This window comes from Ciconia boyciana, chromosome 1 (assembly GCF_034638445.1).
Source record: "Ciconia boyciana chromosome 1, ASM3463844v1, whole genome shotgun sequence".
NCBI classification, from domain to species: Eukaryota; Metazoa; Chordata; class Aves; order Ciconiiformes; family Ciconiidae; genus Ciconia; species Ciconia boyciana.
Genome location: NC_132934.1, coordinates 148786564 through 148808454, shown reverse-complemented (window position 1 = coordinate 148808454; position 21891 = coordinate 148786564). Strand labels below are relative to the sequence as shown.

Genomic DNA, 21891 nt, shown 5'->3' with positions numbered 1-21891 from the left:
CTGCGGGCGAAGCGGCCGCAGGAGGGTGCTGCAGGAGGGTGCTGCGGGCGCGGGCGGTGCCGCAGAAGATGTCGGCGGGGCGGCGGCTGCCGGCGTGGTGGTGGCTGCCGGCGCTGCTGTGGGGCGGCGCGGGGGGCTACGTGGTGGTCAGCTCGGTGTCCTGGCCGCTGCCCGAGGCCGGGGCGGCGGCGGACGAGCTGCACAGCTCCTCCACCGAGGAGGCGCTCCCCGCGCTGCTGGAGGAGGCGGGCGGCCTCTGGAAGCAGAGCTACCCGGCCTCGGCTTACCGGGAGGACGCGGGCCTGGGCTCCGGGCCGGCGGGGCGGCGGCCGGGGCAGGGGGCCGCCCCCTCCAGGATGTTCTCCTACCGACGGGAGGGCGGCGGGGCGCCGGGCCGCGCCGGGACCGCCCGCTTCCTCGCCCGCCACAACACCTGGGGCTTCGTGGCTACGCGGGCCGCGCAAGGAAAGGTACGGTGCCCCCCGGTGCCCACGCCCGCGGGCTGCCGCGGTCACGCGTTACCTGCCAAGGAGCACCAGCCCCCCGGCCGCCCGGCGCGGCCGCCGGCAGCGGCGTTGCGGTCCGTTCCGCCGGCAGCAGCGCCGGTGTCGGCAGCCAGCGAGTGCGCGGAGAAAGCAGTAAGCACTCTTTCTAGGAAGAGGAACCGTGCTTGGAGTGCGGGAGGGCAGGCACGCTAGAAACCCCCGCCGGAGGGGCACGGAAAAAGCAAAAGCTTTGAGCCAGAACCACAGCTGCAGCGCTGGTTTTGGGGAGAGGGCGGTTCACTCCTTGCGGCACCCTCAGCCCGCTCCCGGCCGCGCTGCCGGCCCCGGCCCCCGTGGGGTCCGCGGGGCCCCGGCCCCCCTGGGCTCTGGCTGCCACCCGGCGAGGAGGAGGAGGAGGAGGAGGAGGAGAAGAAGAAGGAGAAGGAGAGCTGCTGGGCTACCACAAAATCTGTCCGTCCCGCAGAGGTCCGGCTATACCAGCTTAAAGGACGATTTCTCTGTCAGAAGCATTAAGCAAAATAGCTGGGCTGCACTGGAGGATCGGGGTCATTATTTTTTCCAGCTTTAAAATATTTCCCTTTTTAAAGTGAAAGGTTGGAATTAGGCACAGCATCCAGTGCCACTCAGACAAGAGGAAAAATTAAAAAAAAAAAAAAGGAAAAGAGAGCTTTAACTTTTTCTTGAAAGTACCCACCGGTTGATTAACGTACAATTTAAAAAATAGACAAAGTTAGAAGCACTTTAATCTTCGCAAAGCTTGGCTGAGTTGCTGGCAGTCTATGTTATTGCAAAATACAAAGCAACAGGTTAAAAAAAGATACCATTAAATAAACTTATACATACACACAAGAGGCTTGTAATTCTGCATCAGTTTGTCAGAAATCCTGTTAAATCATACAGTCTTAACTCTCCTGGTTTATGGTCTCGCCAGAAACCCTCGGTGGGATTACAGCCATAATACAGCTGCAGTTAGCTGTCTCTAGTTACAACACAGAAGGAATACAGAAAAATTGGATTCATAATAAAACTTGGAATTGATGAGGGGGCTGTTGCTGCTGTGAATTGGGGAGTAATGCTGCCTGTGATCGCAATTCTTTTTGAGAATCCGCTGTAACATTAACCATGCATGGCAGGCTGGGCATTTTACGCAATGGAAACATGTCCTGCAATATTACTGACAGCTACTATTTTTTTTATAGTGTCACTCAATAATAAACAAGTATTTTTAGTTTCTAAGTTATGGAGCTTCATTAAAGCATTCCTTCTAAGGAATGCTAACAAGGACCATCTATAAGCACCATAAGCATTAAAATTTTAAAGGCATATAAACATTAAAAATCAGAAAGCATGCAATCCAGGTAATAACATCAGCCAGGGTTTTCTTATTAACTATTCATACTTAATTTGATTTTGCTGTAAAGGATTTACTGGTTACATTGAATTAATGTATCGACTGATAATTTTACTATTTAACATCTAATTGACCATGAGGAAAGAAATATCTGAAGACATGAAAAAACAGTAATTCATTAAGTATATGTCATTGCAATTTATAATGGGATGAAAAGCATAGTAGGAGTATAAACCATTATGGAGAGTATTAATGTGTGTCACTACTGGGCAAGGACATTTTTGCATGCGTTATATCCACTGTGTGTACACAGGTCAGTGTACGGGAGAAAACTTTTTGAAAACTTGGCTCCCTGGTGTCCCTCCTCCGACCAGGGGGGAAGGTTTGCTCTGGCTGGCTTGGTGGTTGGGACCCCCCCCCATAGCTGATGTTCCTGCCCAGGCAGCTGAGCTGAGTTTAAACACAACTCTAGCTAAAACGCCTTCTCCTCTCTCTTGGCAAACGGATGCAACCACATTGCAAATCAAGGCTGAAAGGGGAGGCAAAATTAGTGTAAAAAGGAGGCTGAATCAAGGCTAAATTAGGCTCCATATCTTTTTAGGTTTGAGAAAAGTTTTAGAGTAAACATTTCTTGATGTTGATGGCATTGATTTTAATGCACTTAAACATTTTTAATTTGGTAGTTCCTTTAAGCTCAGTGGAAGAGAAAATGTTCTCTATAGTGTCATGGACAGGACTGGAAAGAAGAAATAAGGGAGAGATCTGTTCCCATAGAAGCATGATAGATCTAATTTAGAAGAAGGTCTGCCTCACGATGACAACAGAAAGTGGGAGACTGAGCAATTGTGGGTGGCCGTCCTCTCTGCTAGCACCCTTGAGGGAATCCCCGACATTGTACACCGACTATGTGCAAAGATGTAACCAGTTGCTTATTTGGATTTTGCAGATCCAAGGTATGCCCTATGGGAACTGTTTACTTCTCAGCGATGGTCCTGTCAATAACAGCACTGGAATCCCTTTCTTTTACGTGACTCCGAAGGATAACACTGTGGCAGATCTCCTGAAGAATCCCGTGGCTTCTCTGACCCTGCCAGAGGCAGACGGAGATTTCTGCAGGTAACAGAGGTTTATCTGCCTACTACCACCTTCAGTGGGAACAGAGTCGTCAGAACAAAATGCTGGGTCCCCACCTTCAATGTCCTGCATTTATTTTTAGCTCTCACCATCAGCTACAAGCTCCTCCTTAGCTTTGTTTTGCAGTAAGTTGCCCCAGTAAAGCATGGTAAAGAAAAGCAGAACTGTCATTGAAGTATATTGTCGCATCAACAGCTGCAGTGGCTTTCAGCTCACACATTAACATACCTAAATTTTAATCTCTTCTGGGAGGTGCCAGATAAAATCTAGGTGTTCAAGATCCCATTATAGCCCATGGCAATCCAGTCAATGAAGTCCATAGAGTTTCGAGGGCTATCCAAGTCACAGTAAAGCAGGCACCCTTGCTCTGCTGAACAGCTCTGGCGGCCCTGCCCATTGCGTTGACAGGGCTCTAGCTCTCCAGGGTCTATAAGGGGACCTCAAGCTCTTAGTTCACAAGTTATACACTCAGGGCTATGCCAATCAGTCTAGTTTCCACCTCTTCAGAGGGTACAATTGAGTGTGGTGTTATCGCAAATTTTTGGCGCTTTGTGTATCATGAACAGTTGGCAAAAGATCTCCCACATAAAGGAAGCCAGGCCTGAGATTTACTGATCTACAGCTGGCCCCAGGTTCGCCTCTCCAGAGACAGCAGTGAGTTGACTTCTTTCTTCCTAATCATGTGTACAAGGAATAACTCCAGATCACTGAAGCTTTACATGTGTAAAATGTATGTACGTAAACGCGAAGATGATTCACTTTTCCCCTCCATGCTTGTCTCCTTGAAAAAGACATATCTCTGCCATATGTTTGTTTACAGTCAAACATGTGGCAAACTTGGCTGGGTCACCCTTGTGTGAAGTGTTATTTCCAAAGGCCTTTTTACGTGACGAGGTGCATGACACCGAAATTGTGTCAGACAGGACTCCGTTACCAAAGCAGATCTTAGCTGATATTCTAAGGAGAGAGAAGAACTGGAAATTAGAGACTGCTTCAGAAAGAAACAGGATTGAAAGTTTTTACCCCAGCTTAAGGTCCTCTTTGGGGGAGGAGTGGTTTATTTTAAGAACTGGATCCCAGATTTCCCCAGCCTTGGGTATGATCCCGCCTCTCAAGCCCACCAGCTGAGAACAACACTGGAAAAAGCAGTGAATGGCAAATATGAAGCACATTACTGTTGCACTTGTCTGTATTTGCTTCCAGAACATACTGTCTGTTTTCTTAAGAGTTATATGGTGGCAAAATGAAATGTTTCTTAGTCCTAAGCAGTACAAGTGATTTCAGGCTTGAGGAGGAATTAGGCATAGCAGGAGTGAAAGGGTTAACAAGATTGAAGTACTGAGAGTTTGGGTTATGCCTGAGGGAAGGAGGCTGTGTGTCAGGAGTAGGAGTGGATAGCATTGGAGAGAGATAAGGCGAGCTCGTGATTTTTTGTTGTGAAGAAAGGAACTGCAAAGTTGCAAAAAGATAGCCAATTGTATTAGCTGAAGGAACGCATGAAGGACGCGTGAACAAGACGTATAAACCAATAAGAGTTCTCTCAGTAGCGCATGTACAAACAATTAGAAAGTATATAAGCCATGTAACAGTTCAATAAAGGGTCTTCGATTTATCCCTCGATCGGAGTCCGTGCATCAATCCGCTACACAGGCTGACATCCCATTCCCAAGGAATGGAAATCATGGCTTCCTTTTGCAACGTCAAACACCTAATAGCAACCTTCTATCGCAACATTTGTTAAGGTAATTCAGTTTTGAATGCTTGAGAAGGTCAACAGAGTGGTGAAGTTAAGACCAGAATGGTTCTGCTTATTCCTTAAAATTATTTCATTAAATATTTTGAATTAATCATTTCAAATTTAAGTAAATGTATCAGTTATTTCATAACAGGCTAAGGGAACTTATTGCTGCATTCTAAGCATTTTCATTCAACCAAATAGTGAGCTGAATATCTAGACCAAGTGCTTAAAAATGTGTGTTAAGCCTGATGTCCTAGCACCTACCCAATGCCCTATTTTCAGAGACTCAAGACTCAGAGCAGCTTCCATTGATGATAACTGCTGGTGTTGAGCACTTCTGAAAACTACGCGCCCATTTAGGCACTTAAGTGTGGCCTTTCATCCCTGACTTTAAACATCCACTCTTGAAAGTCTTTGCCTTTTATGTTTTAGCAACGTCACCACCCGATTTACCTGTTTGGAAAGTGCCAATTCACCAACAAAGGAGCAATGCTGCATGATTTATAGAAATACGAAATTCATACACACCACAACCCTTCGAGAATATTTATTTGCTGTCTTTCTATTAAGTACCCATTAATTTCCAAACCAAACCACTACCCTTCTGTTCCGTGTGCCAGAACGTGCTGCTGTTCGTCTTGCAGCCAGGGCACCCTGGATTCTGCCACCCGACTCTCTAGTTCCCTCCGCAGCCTGAGACCGCACTCTCTGGCGAGAAGAGCTCTCTGGGCACCGCCAAGGAGCTAAGCCTGGATTTCCAAGACAGCTGAGGCCAAACTAATTACCAGTGGCCACATCCCTACTCTCCCTCCCTCCCTCCGGTCGCGTGGTGTCCCCCCGCCCCTCTCTCTCACATCAGCTCTGGGCTTCGCCTGACCCTGAGATGAAACATAAATCTGAAGAAAATTGACCCCATGATGAGAGTAAGGTCTTCTGCCAGTCCTTCTTTTCTTCCCATGGCCGCTGCTGCTGCTGGCCATGCAGTCCCACCCCCTCCCTTCAGCTGACCATATGGTGGGCCTATTTTAGCTCAGTAACCGAGCAGAAACCTCTTCCCTTTTTTTTGCTGGATTAGATTTCTACTGGGTTAGTAACTTGCATCAGCTCCCCAAGAGCCAGAGGAGTGTAAAGGAGAGGGGAAAGGAGAAGGTGGAGGAAAATAGGACATCCTCATTTTAGCATGTAACCGTACTGTAAATATTGAGCTTACTACTGACTTGAGTACACAGATTCAGAGTCTGATCAGTGCTCCTTGCATTATTTATTTTGTTCTTACATTCAGTTTGTTTTTCATTATTTCTGGAGTTCTCATCTGGAACAGATGTTGGCTGGCGTTAGTGCAAAGAACAAGCGAGAGGGAGAGTGAAAAGCTGGGGCATTTGTGGAGCTGCAGTTTGTGGTTTTGATGATAGCTAGGAAAATGTGAGCAACCTTTGGGGCTGTCTCACAGCCAGGACACATGTGGGCACTGAGACTTTGACTTTCTTCTTTCCCTTCCCTGTGTAACCAGGGTCAGAAATGAATGTACATTTTAAACTAGCAACCCGTGAGTGATTTTTACATTTTAAACTAGCAACATCTTAAACTGCAGCCCTGTGCAGCATCCTCCCGTTACCCCACAGAAAGGGCTTCTGTGGGCAGGGCAGCAGTGAAGAAAACAACAAGCGTGCCTGGGCTCTGCTGCCGATGCTTGAGTTGCCTGTCCCCCGCAGTGCCTGCAGCACTGGATGCGCTGCTGCGAACGCAGGCAGCTTGCTAGCTCTGCCGTGGGCGGCCCAAGCGTCCCTTTTGGGGTGCGCTCTACCTGCAGAGATAGCCGGGCTGTGCCATGCAAACAGCGCGTAGCGTCCTTACTGCAGAGCTTTATGTGGCGGCTCAGGTTTTGTATAGCAGGGTTCTTCCACTTCTTTACTCACACTCTGCGAGAGGCAAGACCTTTTACTCTGAGAGACCTCAGGTCCTACTAGTATTAAAACACTATCTGTGAGGTGTTTTTTGCAAAGGAAAGCGTCATTCATAGATGGCTTTAATACCCGAAGTTGTCTTGGTCAAGGGCATCATTAATTGTTTGGGCTTCAAAATAATTATACAAAATAGCTAAATGAATAATGCTCTACGTGAGAAAGTTCATGTCCTCGTACGCCAGCAATAAATCTGTGGCTTGTTTTCATGTGGAATTTTATTAGAATTTCATTATTAACCTACTCGGAGTTGTAAGAATTAAAATAAATGTGAAAGCTGGTCAATGCCTGTAGTCAATGCTCCTGGGAGTATTTGGCACTCTCCTGAAAAATGCTTCTGACCTATTGCACGCAAAAGAAATCTCTGGCCTTTAGAAAGAAAACAGAACTGACATTTCAATAGTCTTCTTGTATCTAATGAGTATCAAGTGACTTGTGTGCGTGTACATCAGTTTGATATTAAATTTATTTAGTAGCAAATTTCATTTGTTTTGTTTCCGAACAGACTCAAGTTTCAAACCTTGACAATAAATATTTTCACTTCCAGGGATGTGAGGAGTCACAGAGTGGCCTTTTTGGTGCTCCAGCCTTAATATTTAATCAGCTGGAGAGAAAATGTGAAAAGCCTAAACTAATAAGACAAATAACATTTAATAATGAAAGAAAGAGAGCTGCGATGCATCTGTAGGCACTAATTGCAAGACATTATAATGCTGCAGCTACAGTCTGGATTCCTCATCCCTGACCTAGAGATTGCCATCTCCCAGAGGGAGACGGGCTGCGCTTCTCTGAGAAGGCTCTCTGACGGCCAGGCTACAGAAAGCATTTGTTAGTAACTACGCTGCATCCTATCTGAAGGCTGATAAATGGATAATAGAGGCAAGAAAAATTAAATGGTTCAGGGCTATAAATAGACAAAGCTGGCATGTCTTTGCCACAGACAAGCTGAAAAGATTGAGTCCCATTCTTATAGCTTTCAGAGGGAGCAAGACCGAGCCCGACATTAAAGAATAGAGCAGCTATTGTTCTAAATGCGTCTCCCAACACACAGGCTGCTCAGAGGATCTCCCTTTCCAAGTAAGCTCCTGGGCCTGCCTCATTACAGCTGCAGTCTGGAAAACAGGCAATTAATTTTAAACGTGTGTCGCCTCCTTGACATCAGGTTCAGCACATTCGTAGGGACCAACTGCAGCTTTCTTAGAGAAGGAGCAGTTACACGGCTGCCGTGAACTAGTTTTCACACAAAGGAAAAAGAAAGAAAAGCAACGAGCTTTGGGGTCAGTCCACCGGTTGGGTTTTCTTTGCTATTGGTTTGGAGGATGGTGTTTCAAATCCACACTGCAGACTGCGAGTGATTTTGAGGGACTCAGATTCCTCTCCTGGTTTATGACCTGCATCAGGGGTGGCTCCATCAGAGCCATTTTACCCACCATGCTCATCTATTGCTTGAGGTAGCAGATTGGCATGACCAGGCAGACATCTGCAGTGGATATAAGCTGGCTCCGTAGGTTTCCTAAACTCTGCACTGAAAAGGCTGACGGGAAGCGCTGAGCATGTCCAGCACTTCTGGATACCACCAGGCCACGGGAAGAGGAGAATAATTCGGTGGGTTAGGGTCCCTGCTGCGTGGTGGATCGGCAGCGTGCATAAACTGCCGACTTCATTCCTGGGCAATCCTGAGAGACGATAAGCCTGCCGTGGATCGCAGACACAACTTTGAGATGTCAGTTGGCCATCCAACATATAGCTGCCTCTGGGTTTGCAGAGTCGCTGTCTGTTAATACGTGGATGAATATAACAAAGAAACTTGGCACTGCACCTTCACACAAAGAGAAATGATGCACGCAGAAGACAAAGGCTGAATCCAGACATCCCTCAGTTTTTGAGATCCACCTCCTGGTTCTGTGGCACAGACGCATTTCTAGTTCTGGTATTTATATTGGCCCTTTTTAGTCACAGGCAAATAATTATGTCAGTAGCTGTTCCTGAAAAATCTGTATTTAAAAAAATCAGGAAGACACCAAATTAGAAAGTCAAATATGAAACCTACTATCATCATGACCCAATGCACACAATATAGCTCTAAATTACTATTTTTACTGTATTCTTAAATAACCAACTTCCCAAAATCCCTTTCTAGTGAAGTAGTACGTGCTTCTCTGACTCTGTTTACAGAAATAGTTGGTGCTGTGATTCTTTTTTTTCCCCTGTGAATTGTCTACGGTTAAACTATATAAAAGCTTCCTGTCTGAAACATAGAGTTCAGCTAAAGAAATGAATTGTTATTGTCAATGAAGACAGACAAACAGACTGACTTCACTTAACAAGTTCTAACTAAAACATTCTAGGAAGGATTATCTTCTAGGAAGAGTGAAATTATTTAAAACACGGAAACAGGTATGCTATGAATACAGGCTCACTTAGACGCAGAATAGCCATTGTACCAACACTCTTCAGCTCCCGAGCCTGGCTTCAGATTCAGAACAGAAGACTGCTCTTCCAAAAGCAAGAGCAAAGATGTCTTTTAACTATCTTTGCTGGCTCTCAAACACGGCTGATAAATTCTTGTCAAAATCAGAGCAGGGCAGGGCAAAACTGCCCAGCTGTATCCAGCTGAAGGCCAGCAACAGCTTTTCAGATTACGAAACTGCTTTCAGCAGAGATTTTGTTTGACGTTCATGCCACGCAGATTAGCAGCACCAATACCTTCTTTCTGCTTCAGAGACTCTGGTAGTTAGTGGTGAGCAAATGAAATGTATGAGGAGGATAACTTGCTTTTCAAAATTAATCACATTTATGAATCAAAATTGTAAGCACTTTACAATAATTCTCTGAGGACATAGCATTTCCTCCCTTCCTTCCTGTCGATTTTAGGGGACAGAAATTCCTACGATGTATGGTATATACTAGAACATAACTCTGAGCCTTCACCTCGTGCCCAGTTTGGGGCTAGGCGAACAGGAGCCCCACGCAGGGCGGCGGGGTGCCTACCTGGCGTCCGTGGGAGATGGCAGGGATGAGCTGCTCCAGCAGCCCGTCCCCATCTCCTCATCGCGCGGCTTCGTATGGCGGCGGCTGCCGCTGCAGGAAGGTTAGGATGTGTGGAGACAGCCCTTACGCCACACAGGAGCTGCATGCTCTGAAGTAGAAAAAAATGTAGGAAAACCGTTCTCTGGGGCTTTCTTCTTGGTGCTCTGGCTCTCCTTTTCTGCAATAGGAGAAAGCTCTTTCCCAGCTTCTTTTCTCTTCCGTTCTGCTCAAGAAATAGAGGGGTAAAAGCAGTGCTTTCTCACAGGGCAGGGAGAACTGCGTTCAGGGGAGATGGGGAGGATTTATGGATCCTGGCAGGGAGGATGGAAGGTCCTGTCTCCTCAGGGGGCTGGGGGAGAAGGATGGCCGCTCCTCTGTGGGAAAAGGAGGCTGGGGAAGAAGAAAAAGAGGGATTCCCTTCCACAGACCCCTGCTTCCTCCCCCAGTCCCTGGAGCATTACTGAACCCTCCCGCCTTCCTCCTACTGATTCCTTCTCGGGGACACCTGGCTCTCCTTCCCAAGTGCCTCCCAAACTCCTGTTTTGCCTTTACTGCTGATCTGTGCCACATCTGTTTCACCTCGCTAACGGACTGCAGAGGCTGAGAATGAAGATAATACTCAGGGATACTTTGGGTCAGAAACCAGGAGACAGAGCATCGTCTGTCAAAGCAGAGATCTCAACTGCGAAAGGGAATCCTAACAAAGTCCCAACATCATCGCCTTGTGTGCCAGTATAACTGCATCAGCCAGAACTATGGGTTCATCAGATCTGGACTTGGCTAGCTGTTGTATAGGAACCTTCTAATTAAAATCCAAGAGATGGCTAGTGTAGTAAACAATTTAATGAGTAGGTGGCACTCTTTGCTCTGAACCGCTCTTGAACCACGACCCAGAAGCGCGGAAGTGGTACGCAGTAACGTCAGTGGGACGTGTTCATCAGCAGTGCGCTTTGAGGCATTGCATCGTTGTTGGGAAACATATTTCGCTTGGACACAGACTGCTCCTTCGTAAACCTCAGTAAAGCTGGCACCTTTGTAAGTGAATGCAGCTCACGTGCTCATCTGACATGCTTGGAAGAGACAGCTGCCTGGACCGGGTCAAACTCTGCATACCTAGGTTGCTCACCGTAAGCAGAGGGAGGGAGACAATCAGTTCTTCTCCCTTCACAAATCAGATGAATAATTAAGACAATCTTGCTTAATGCACTGTATTCTTATAAAATGCATAAACTGAATCTTCTTCCATTTTAATCCGGCTTCCCTCAATTTCTGCAACAAGGTGTATGTATTTTACATAAGCATAAAAAAATAAAGGTGTACCCTACTGCTCGATCTCCTTCCACAATTCCCTGCTTTCTCTTCCCCTCAGTTCCTATTTTATTGTAGCCTTCATGAAATCCTCTCCAGGGAGACAGAGGACCTGATTCTGGTAAAGACAGGGCCTGCAAAGCCACCTCGGGTTTCCTCGACAGGGAGACAGTGTCACCGGCGTGCCGTCTGTCCCCCTGGCTCTGCTTCCGCCTCGCCCCCAGTCAGCAGCGCACAAATGTTATATACAGCCGCTCCTCCGCACCTACTTGTTCTTGTGCCAACAAAGATAAAAGGAACCCAAGGACCGAGAGCTGAATATTATATATACAGAAGGCAAGAAGCGACTAGTGAATGCATGACTAGACCTCTACAGATGTGAGGGAGGAATATTTTAGTAAATATACCTGTTTATCCCTGGTATCCCTTTATTTCCTTTAGTAAAAATATGAGATATATCCCTGGTTATATTGCTTTACTCCTAGGAAGCAAAGGCTGCATTTACTTTAGTTGCACTGGTAACACCACTGAAAATTCAAGACCTGTTCACAATGGAGTTAGAAGTGGTAGCTGTAAGTTTAGTGAATTTTGATGGTTTTAAAAGTATAAAAGTAATCACACATTATTAGGGAAATACTATGCCAAAAACAATGCAGAAACAGGTTTACTTCAGAGTATGAAGGGCTCCTTTGATAAAGAAAATACTAATGCTAATGTAAGATTAGATACAAGGTTCCTATTCTGAAACAGAAAACCTATGATAAGAGGCAGTGCTAAAAGCAAAGTCAACAAAGTAATAACACAGCGTACCGAACTCAATGTGTCTTTGTCCTGTTCAGCTCTTCCAAAACTTCATCTAACATAATCTCAACAAATAATTCGTTTGCCTCATTTCCCAGAAAAACAAACTGACCCTCCAGAATATTATTCCAATGTGCAAAATTCAGTTTGAATAACTTTTACTGGGAAGATAGTATTGTGCGTGTCGATCAGTGTAACACCCTGACTCAGGAGAACATAGAGAAAACTGCAAACAGAAGAAGGAGCCAGGGAAAAAAAACAGGAATAAAACCATTCCAGATATGGGTGTACAGTGTGTGGGTTTTGTTGTCAGCCAAATATGTGGAGAGCAGTTTTTCCTGTAAATCGGGGAAGAGTCACTGCTGACACTAGTCCTATCAGGCAAAACCGTCTCGGCAAAGGCAGGCAGGATTCACTGCTCTAACCACAACAACGTCAGGTCTATTGCCTACTCAAAGTCAGTGAGTACGTTTTTAGAATAAACATGTACTTGCACAAAAAGATCAAATAACTGTAATTTGAGAAAGTGTCAACCCAAAACCTCTCACTTCTCCTGCTCCTGATCACACCCAAATCTATCACCTTGATCCACTCTGTGAAATGCAGACATCCTTTAAATAACAATCCCTTTCTAATTCCTCTCTGAAAGTAATTAACAACATCTTACCTAGGAGCTATACCCAAGAAAGGCACTTGCAGATAACTCATGCTTTTCCCAGCTCTTCAGTTGTTTCACGATACTGTTAGGCTGCGGAGCAAATGGTTTCATACACACAGATACACAGTTATTAGTTTAAAGCAATCTGAACTGAAATTTTGCTAGTGAGAAGTCCCTTCCCTTCCATATTTTTAAGAATCATCTAGTTATAAAGATATAAAGGTATGTAGGGGGTGTTGATACAGTATTAAGATTAAGCACAAAAGATAACACTAGATCAGGAGACCACTTCAAATGGACTTTAAGGCTCTGCTATCCAGGGCCAACAGTTGGAAGAGCGTGGATCCGCGCTGCCCTGGCTGCTGGGCATGCAGGCCCTCGGCTGACACCCTTTGTCTGTGGGATTCAGCTCCCCTCTACAGCTGCATACCCTGTATTTGCCTGTATTTATTCGTGTTTTGGTGGGTGAGCTTCTCGTTGGACCATGGACGCTGAACGGCCACACAACACCCAAAGCCACCAAACACCAAAAGAAATGCCAGGAGCTACGGGTGTCCCCGGGGCATGGAGCTGTGCTGCTTAGGGACAGGACGCTCTCGGGCCACTGTAAGCCAGCTGTGAAACTGCATCTTCAGCATGCCGTAGGAGTTAGCGCTGAGGATCTACAGCGTGCCAAGGTGACCACGTAGACAAGTTTGTACTCTGAATACACACCGATAGAAATAAACCCAGTGCCAGGAAATGCAGATTTTCAGGTGCTCAGAACACCATTCATTTATTACTTCATTAAAAAAAAAAAAAAAGTACTAGAGAAAATTAGACCATTATTTATTGGTGTGCACAGAAAGTCTGAGCTTGATCTTTGGCAGCTGCTCTTCCTCCCATGCAGAAAGCGCGGTAGAGGAAAAAGAGTACGAGTGGAGTTTGTCCAGAGGTCGTTAAGCTGAACACCCCCTTCAGACAACTGCTGCTCCAGACTGAACAGGATGCTGAAAAAACATCCCAGAGATGATGTGACTGCAAACGGCTCTTTGGAGCTCAGGCTACAGATGGTGCCAAGTGCTTCCCGGGCATAGCTGAGTATCAGTCAGCCCGCTATATATACTTTCTTGCGTATCTCTGTTCAGGGCCCTATCTATAAAAGCAGATACTTTATCCAGTGAGCTACACAGTCTTTCATAACCATCTGTGGGGAATCTGCAGGTGTTAAATTAGCTGCAGGAGGATGCCCATATGTTTCCTGCATGCAATAGACACATACTGAGAATTATAACCAAAAAACCCCCAACATTGCAGATTGCACGCAGTTAAGGCTAAAGGGCTCAAGCCAAGATCTTTTAAGTAAAATCGCACACGGATGAGATGTAATTTACTGTGATTTGCTGCTTCCGATTAAAACACAGAGAAGAAGAAATGCAGTCTTCATTTCCTAATGTAGTTTTTCGAGTTTATGTTCTTATGTGGGGAGACGGTCCCATGAGATGCTGAGCAGTCTCAAACTGCTGGCAATGGGACTTGGGGCTGCTCAGCACTTGCCAGGATCAGGCCTTTGCTGTCATTGCATACAACTTTTTTTTTGCGACTGGTCAATTTACTTATGATTTATATCCTTGTATTGTATATGTCAGAGTCAGCAATTGCCCCACAGCTACTAATGGGGGCTATTTATTATTACTGTATAGAAAGAGCCAAAAAGCAACAAGTACCTTCCCCGTCTTGGTCTGAAGGATGAAGGCAGTTGGAGATTTTTTTTTAATAGATCTTACTTGTCTCTTTGGTGTAAAGCAGTTGAAAAATGCATAAAAATGAACAAGGATTGAGTTTCTAGGATAGGCACAAGGAAAAGACCTTACGCTTTACACACAAATGCATGTATGCACACTTATTTTGTAGGCATAGGCACAGACTAACCACCTCACTAGTTCTCTTCAGAATCCTGAATTGAGGTCTGTACATATGTCTGGGAAAACTGCCATTTTCACATGTTTTACAATCTAACATATATTAATCCGGTTTTTAAGAGCATAAATTAAGATTAAGCAAATCTCTACAGCAGAGATCTCTTTCAGGTGAGTATTCCTTCAAGAGCCCCCCCAAATGTTACACCTGCATGTAGAAAAGACCTGCAAGGCTTGACAAAATATCGCAGCTTTTTATATGCGAGCAGGAATTTGTATTTCTCCAAAACCCTTAACAAAGAAGCCAAGCTATTACACATGAGTATTTTTCTCCGTGCACAGAAAAAATGTAATTGATCCGGAGGATCCAAGGTGTGCCAGGCTGACTCTCACGGGACAGATGGTCACGGTGCCTCCAGAGGAAGTGGAATTTGCCAAGCAAGCAATGTTTTCCAGGTCTGTATGTAACAGGCACGTAGTAGAGTGCAACCCACAGGTTTGAGACAAATATACGGATGTGGCCGTTTGGTACGGAAAATCTGAGAAGTAACAAGCCTGGTCTTTACTTTGGGGTCACGAAGCGTGTTGGCTCCTGTGTGGCTTGGAACGACAGGCAGAGCTGTGTGACCTCCTTTTGACTCTTGAGATAACGAAATATGGAAATGCAATTAGTCAGTGTTGGACTCCAGTAAGGCACGTGGTTTATAATCTGCAGATTATGAAAATATTTCACCTGGCTCCGAGGAGAGATTCCATAAATCCAGGCTGTATTTGTTACCTTTAATGATTCTTCCCCAGTTTAGGACAGGTAGTGCTCTTCAGCCACAGCCCCCTACTCAGAGATGGAGCAGAGCTCTGCTGCCTTTGGGCTCGTGCCTGTTTGCAGGGTGGAGCTTATGGGTTTTATTACCTCTCCTGATGTACCATGACAACTGCTACCAAAGCTGTAATACCTACAGAACAGTCTCCTTTGAACAGATGCAAGCATACCACCCTGGCACATACACGCACACCCAGGGTGTGCCCCCGTGCCCTCCAGTGCGTCTTGAGAATAACCGGCGTGAAAAGCCCGAACCTTAGCTGGGGCACGCACCTCCCACACAGGCTGCCAGGGATGGTCCTCCAGGCGTACCCGGCCTGGTCAATCAAATACTGCTGGGAAACTGGGGTAAGCTGGGATCCAGAACAGCCCAGAGCTGATATTCTCTCTGGCCTGCTGGAAGGGGTTAGGGTGGAACCCTGTCAGCAGGTCTCCCATCAATAGCAAAAATGGGACCAGGGATAGACGGGGGCTATATTGGCACACAAGCCTTTCTTACAAACTTTGCAGAAATCAGATTCCTACATGAGCCAGAGTCCACCAGCACCTTGGCAGGGGATGCTCCACTGTCAGGGAGCAAGAGCCAGACCAGCACAGTGAGGGCTGCCAGGGCTCACCCCATCCAATGCCAGCAGCAGCTGGAGCCACTACCCAATGCCGCAGTCGTGGGTGCTCAAAGGGACAACTCAGAAAATGGTGGAAACCCCAGGCCAACCCAGAGGTTGCCAAACCAACCATCTCCTCTGCAGGGGCAGAAGGGCACTAGGCCAACCCTGCCCCAACTTGCACTGCTTTCCCCCTTTCCCCCCTGAACACTGTGGCTCGAGCTGGTGTATCCGCTCCATGCACCGCTGCCAAGCATCCCACAGCATCCTCTGCAGATGCACTTGCGGTGGCTTGGGGACCAGATGTCTGCACTCAGTATTGCTGGTGGGGAGGGTCTCTTCGAGCTAGCTGTAAGGGCAGGCCCAAGAAATGAGACAGAAATAGAGGACAAGAAGGCTCTAGCAGGCAACAGCTCGAAGAGGCTGTGCTCTGCCTGCTAGCCAGTTTTATTAGCTCTCCTGCCGTACCACAGCAACTGCTGCCAAAGATGTAGTATTTTCAGAACACTGTTTCCTTTGAACAGGTACAAGCACAACCCTGACACATGTTCAGAGAATCTCCTCTAACTGTTTTTCACTTACTTGAGACCAAACAACATCTGCCTTTAGAGATGGGGTTCTGCGAAGGGGGAAGGTGGTGTTCGCTGGCTGCCTTCGTTGCAGTTCTCACCAGACTGAGGTGTGGAAGATATAAACCTTACTGGAAGGGAGGGCAAAAAAGATGAATGGTGGTGGTTCTCAGATCTCTGAGGTTTCACTCTGGCTAAGCACACTAGGTTGAACTAAAAAGCAGACTATGCATATGCTTTGGCATATCTTTTAATTTTTTTTTCTTTTCTTTGTCCTTCCAGGCACCCGGTGGTAAGAAAGTGGCCTCGCAGCTATGAGTGGTTCTTCATGAAAATGAACATTGAGCACATCTGGCTTCAAAGCTGGTATGGAGAAGTTTCTGCCATTGCAGTAGAAGAGTATTTAAAAGCAGTTCCAAGTAAAGGATGATTGAATGGGCTTCGAGATAGAGATCTTCTGAGTTTCCTTTCCAAACACTTTTAAAATTTCATGCTGGATGGTTACTTTACACCGATTTTTTTTTCCCCAAAAGGCTTCAAAATAGCCCTGTCTTACGTGGAACAGAGTGAAAATAAACCAACACAGACTTTCAGATTCTAAAGGGGAGGTGGATCCTAGCCCTACCCTGCAATGTACAAACGTGTCATTTCAAATAGGCAATGCATCATCTTTGAATGCTGGTTAACAATGCTTTGTCTGTTTGTTTTGACTTTTATTGCTGTGCACCCACAGGGAAACTACAGTATGTGCTAAAGATAATGATCCGATTTACAGAAAAAGCAAATTGCCTACTCAGAACCCCCTATGCGTTGTGGAGGTATTACTGCTGCTTGGTGTCCCTTGATTTGTAAGTACTCTAAGATAAACTTAATAGCTGCAAATTTAGATATTTTAAGTTTTAAAAAAATATTTTGCTAAAGCTATCCTCATTTGCTAACTTATATTTTCTACATGTGCTTTTCCCTAATTATCTAATTTGATATTTCACTTGGAAATTGAGTAGAAATTCTCTCTTTTAGTAGAAAAAAATGCAAGCAGCTCAAACAACACGGCTCCAGTATAACTTGTCTCTCACTGACACAAAGCTGGTTAAACACATTAAGGGCCCAAACCAAATCAGCCCAACAAGGATTATCCCAATACAAGTATAAACATTCTCATAAGAAGAATTTAAGTAAATGTTCTCAGCTAGCCTGTCCCTGTTATGAGACAGGAAAAGTATTTTTAATAGCCTGTAGTGCAAATTTTTTTGCATCCCTTCTCCAGCCACCGCTTTATTTTTAACTCATTTGTGCAACTGATTTTTGTAAACCATCACTAACTCACATAGGGGTGGAGCCAGTCCCTTAACTCTGTTTCCTCACCAAGCGTTAAAGGGCTTGTTCATGAATTTATTTTTCAAAGAAGCCTAAAGATAGGTAGATATTTCAGGCCATGAAAAACTCATTTTCCTAGTGTGGAAAGTGCAAACTTTGTTGCAAACGCATTATGAATAGGCATCTCGTGATAATACCAAAAGAGTTCCAAGGTATTTTATTCGCCTTCAGCCCTTTCTCTAGATGTCCTGGTAAACTTATTCTGCAGTTCCTAAGGGTATCACAGAAAGAAAGGTCTTGTGGCTAACCAGCCAAGTCATTACACAGTTTGCAAATTATACGGCTGTTCTCCCCGTTACATTAAGAAAGAGACACATTGAGATGGGGTTTCTGTGCCTGCGGGGAAGGTCTTCCAGCATCCCTGGGAGGGCACCCGAGCTCTGGACGCCAGCCCGCACCACGGCTGGGCTGAGAAGGAGCCTGTGTCCCTGGGCGAGTGACCTGAGCTTGTACACGTTAATCCCCGGGCAGAGCTCAGAGGCAGCTGCGTGAGCTGTAACCAGCTGGAAGCCAATTAAATGTAGCTGAGCTTATTTTGGTTCAGGCATGGAGAGAGGGAGTCATTCCCGGAGTGGAGCTGGGCACCACGCTGGTTTAACTACCAGGGGCCACTTAGCCCTTGGGCAAGTTCAGGGCTCTGGGCATCACTACCATACCTGATATTCTGTAAGAATCAAAGACAAATGTGGGGGAAAAACTTTGTTTAGACACTTATAAGCATTTTTTTTCTTGTCTTACTGCCAGAGACTCTGTTAGCAGTGCTGATCTTTTGCAGAGGTAATTACGCAAAAAGAGGAAGCGTCCTGCCTGACTCCATTTCCTTTTTTTTTTCTTGGCAAATGAGCAGCATTTTCCCATTTGAGTTTGCCCCAAAATCTTGCACTGTGTAGTACTGAAGCAAAACAGCCCATGCTGTACAGATTTATAGAATAACATCAAGTGAAATCCTCCTCGATTAATATCATTTTGCCGTAGAGAGCTTTGTCCACTATGGATTTGATACTTTGCCCATTAGGATTAATGGGACTTTAAAAACTGAGTTCAATAGGCAGAGCACTAGACCCTGTACGGGAATCTCCACAGGTCTCACACACACACACACATACATATTAAGTAAATCCAGTGTCCAAGCTTAATGTTTAAACAAGCTGAAGAAGAGAGGAAGAATTTTCAAAATCTGCTGTTACTATATTCTCAATTTCACTTACATCTTTAGGCAGCCTGGTAACAGTGAGATGGTCCTATGTCCTATCCGCTAACCTATTAACACTCTTGCCTTAAAGCAGTCAGGGATTGTATCAACGATGTTTAGTAGAGCTTTACCTGTTTAAGAAGCTAGCATGCACTAAGAAAGGTTTTGAATTTACAATACCCTACTTGCTATAGGCTGTCTCCCTGCACACCTAATTAACTGGAACAGCTTCTGTATTGTAAATTGACACATTCATCAAGAAGCTTTTCTACATGGACCTGCCGTGAGGCTCTTCACAGAACCTCAAAACATGAAACAGCGATGGCACGTAAAGTGACAAAAGGGGCTTCATGAAGAAATGCCGTCTTAAATCACCTGTTCTCATTTCATGCTTCCTTCTCCCAAGGAATAGCTACCATAAAAGTCCTTGAAAGTCTGTAGAAATTCATCAAAAATATGACCTGTAGGTTTTGAATGGAATTTTCTGGAGCAAAAAAAGGAGAGGAGATGGTAGTTTGCTTAATTGGGCTTTACGTTATTAATTATATACTAGTTCCAATTTTTGTTTAAACTGACAAATGTCTCAAGTGATATTGGTCATCGTGTGGTAAGTGATGTTTGTTAGAGCTTTTAACCCAAAGAGTGTTACTGACATACCATAACAAAATCATAGTTCCTTGAGACTGTAAAGGGTCTGATCTTGCTTCAGTTCAAGTCAATAGCAAAAATCCTATTTATTTGTTGTGCTTTAATTATTATATCAAATAACCATTTTTATAAAAGGTCTTGATAAGCCCTTGTGAATTTATTAAGCATTTCAACTAGCTGATGTGTAATTTATTTCCATGTGTTCTCTATTTTAGTTATTTCTGTAGCTTCCTCCAAAAAGCTTGTTGTGCAACATGTATTATTTAAAACTTTAACTGTGGTTTTGCAATATTTAAGAGATGCATTTAGTCATGTCTGTATACTTGCTGAAAAAAGGAAGACAAAGTTCTAAACTTGGGTTCTCACTTTTTGCTAATTTGTGCAAACATAATGCATGTACAGGATTTAAGCACAGCTAGTTTAAACTGCTGTTCTTATTTAACCAAAGAATGCTCCATTTCTGATGAAATTGTCATCATTTCAGTGGATGAAATGCAACGTGTCTCATTTCTGGATGTGTACTGGGATTTGCAATGTATTTTGATTTCTAAAGATACTGAATGTTGTTAACGAAATGCCTATTGAGGAGAAATGCAAATAAAACAAATTTCAAAGTGGAAGCTGCAGTTAGAATATTCTTGAGTCTGCAGTGTAGCATTAGCCAGAGTAACTGACCTTTTGCTGACAGACATTAGAATTTCTATCTAATCTGAACATCTGCCTTTTTTTTTTTCAGTTTTCCTGAACCAAGCTAATTTCTCTCAAAATACTTCTGGGAATTGAGACTCAGATCTGCATTAGTACAGCCTCGCTTTTCTCTGGGGAGAAAAGTCTAGCCAAGCACCTTTCATCTTTCCTTCATCTTCTCATTACTGTCAGCTTTGCTTTCACCGTGGCAGTTAAATGTCACTCTTAACAATGTTTGCTCTTCTTTTCTGCACGTGGGGACTGAGCACTCACCTCTCAGGTGCGCATTAATGGTGCTTTGGAAGTTTCCTCAGTGCTACTTCTTCCCTTGCTAGCTTTGCTCTTACAAGTTCTTGTTACAGCTTGTTCTCCACTGTCTACTTTCCTCTGGCACGTTTTCTTAAGCCAAGGCTGACAATTTACCTTTTCATCTTGCTTTCCCGCACCATCTCCTTTCAACAAAATTCAAGCTCTCCGACTAAAATTCCCACTTCATATCTGATAAAGGTTATAGGAAACAGCCTGTGTTTCCTATTTATGCCTTACAGTCTTTGTCTTGCCACTGGTTGGACGGCATTCGCTGTGAGGACCGTGACAACAGTTTCCTAACCTGTACAAATCACAGTCAACATCAGTTTCCTATTTCCAGTGCCTCCATACTCTTAAAAGAACATTTCCTGCAGCTGTTCTTTTCCTTTTTACTGACTCTTTTTACTTTTATCCCATTTCCGGAGTGATGTCTATTCTCATTACACTAAGTGTCTTTCACTTTTTTTACCAAAAAAATCTCATTTGAACAACATTTCTAGACTCACTAAAGTACTGTCACTTTTTTTGATCTGCTTTTTGCCAAACACTAAATTCGTGCTCCTTCTGAATTGCCTGTCACTTGCCGTCCTTCAACACAGCTCACTCTTTGTAAGCTGCCTCTACTCTGCCACCACCTCCACATGCCCTCTCCCATCTAACATTCTCCTGTTCCTCTGTTGCCGTATCCGCTTTTTCCTGATTTTTTTCTTCATTAACTCTAGTTTTTCTGTGTTCTTCCCTCAGCTTCCAATTCCTTCTCCACAGCCCCTTACACATTACTTTGTCTGCTCAGTCCTGGCTGTCTTCTTGATTTTGCTACTTCAATCTTGTTCTCACAATGCTCAGTGCCTTTGGAGAGAGTCCTAACACTGCCAAGTATTTTGGGAGAATGCTAAAGAGTTACTTTAACGAATACTTCGGGTTTGAAATTTATTTATTTATTTAAACACCGACTCTGGAACAGAAATGGGAACATACAGGCCTTGGTGCCAGCACAGAGTAGGGCAGTTCACCGAGCTCACGGCTTTTGTCTGATGACACCTTCTGCACAAACTATTCCAGGCTCTACTAGACCCCGTCTGTGTCAGCAGCCACAACATATAATCGTGACTAGGAAGGAAAGGACATTACCTAAGTTTGACAACATAGGTAACCATGTATGATCACACAACTGTTGCTTCTGAAGGAAAAATGGGTGTATGAGACCGTTCAAAAAGGACTGGTAGCTGGTGAAAACAAGCGATCCATTTCAGAAGCTGGAAAAAGGTACAGATGTCTTGTATGAAAAAGTAGGTAAGA

At 44.7% G+C, this 21891-nt stretch overlaps 1 protein-coding gene and 1 long non-coding RNA gene across 3 annotated transcripts in view; one reads left to right on the top strand and one right to left on the bottom strand.

Moving 5' to 3' along the window:
• LOC140646187 (uncharacterized) overlaps window positions 1-750 on the bottom strand; it is a 15292-nt gene extending 14542 nt beyond the window's left edge. Inside the window, exon 1 of the long non-coding RNA XR_012040355.1 lies at window positions 523-750. This is a non-coding gene — a long non-coding RNA (uncharacterized lncRNA). The remainder of the gene's footprint in view (window positions 1-522) is intronic.
• On the top strand, window positions 57-21891 carry CREG2 (cellular repressor of E1A stimulated genes 2). 2 transcript variants are annotated; one of them, XR_012040354.1, is made up of 5 exons: window positions 57-470; window positions 2804-2973; window positions 14728-14841; window positions 16662-17227; window positions 21655-21891. XR_012040354.1 is itself a non-coding variant. In XM_072849738.1 (4 exons), exons 1-4 carry the CDS (start codon window positions 69-71, stop codon window positions 16807-16809), a joined length of 834 nt encoding a protein of 277 aa, XP_072705839.1. In that variant the 5' UTR covers window positions 57-68; the 3' UTR covers window positions 16810-20204. The 2 variants fall into 2 exon arrangements, 1 of the variants encoding a protein (XP_072705839.1); XM_072849738.1 differs by lacking the exon at window positions 21655-21891 and having other exon boundaries at window positions 16662-20204.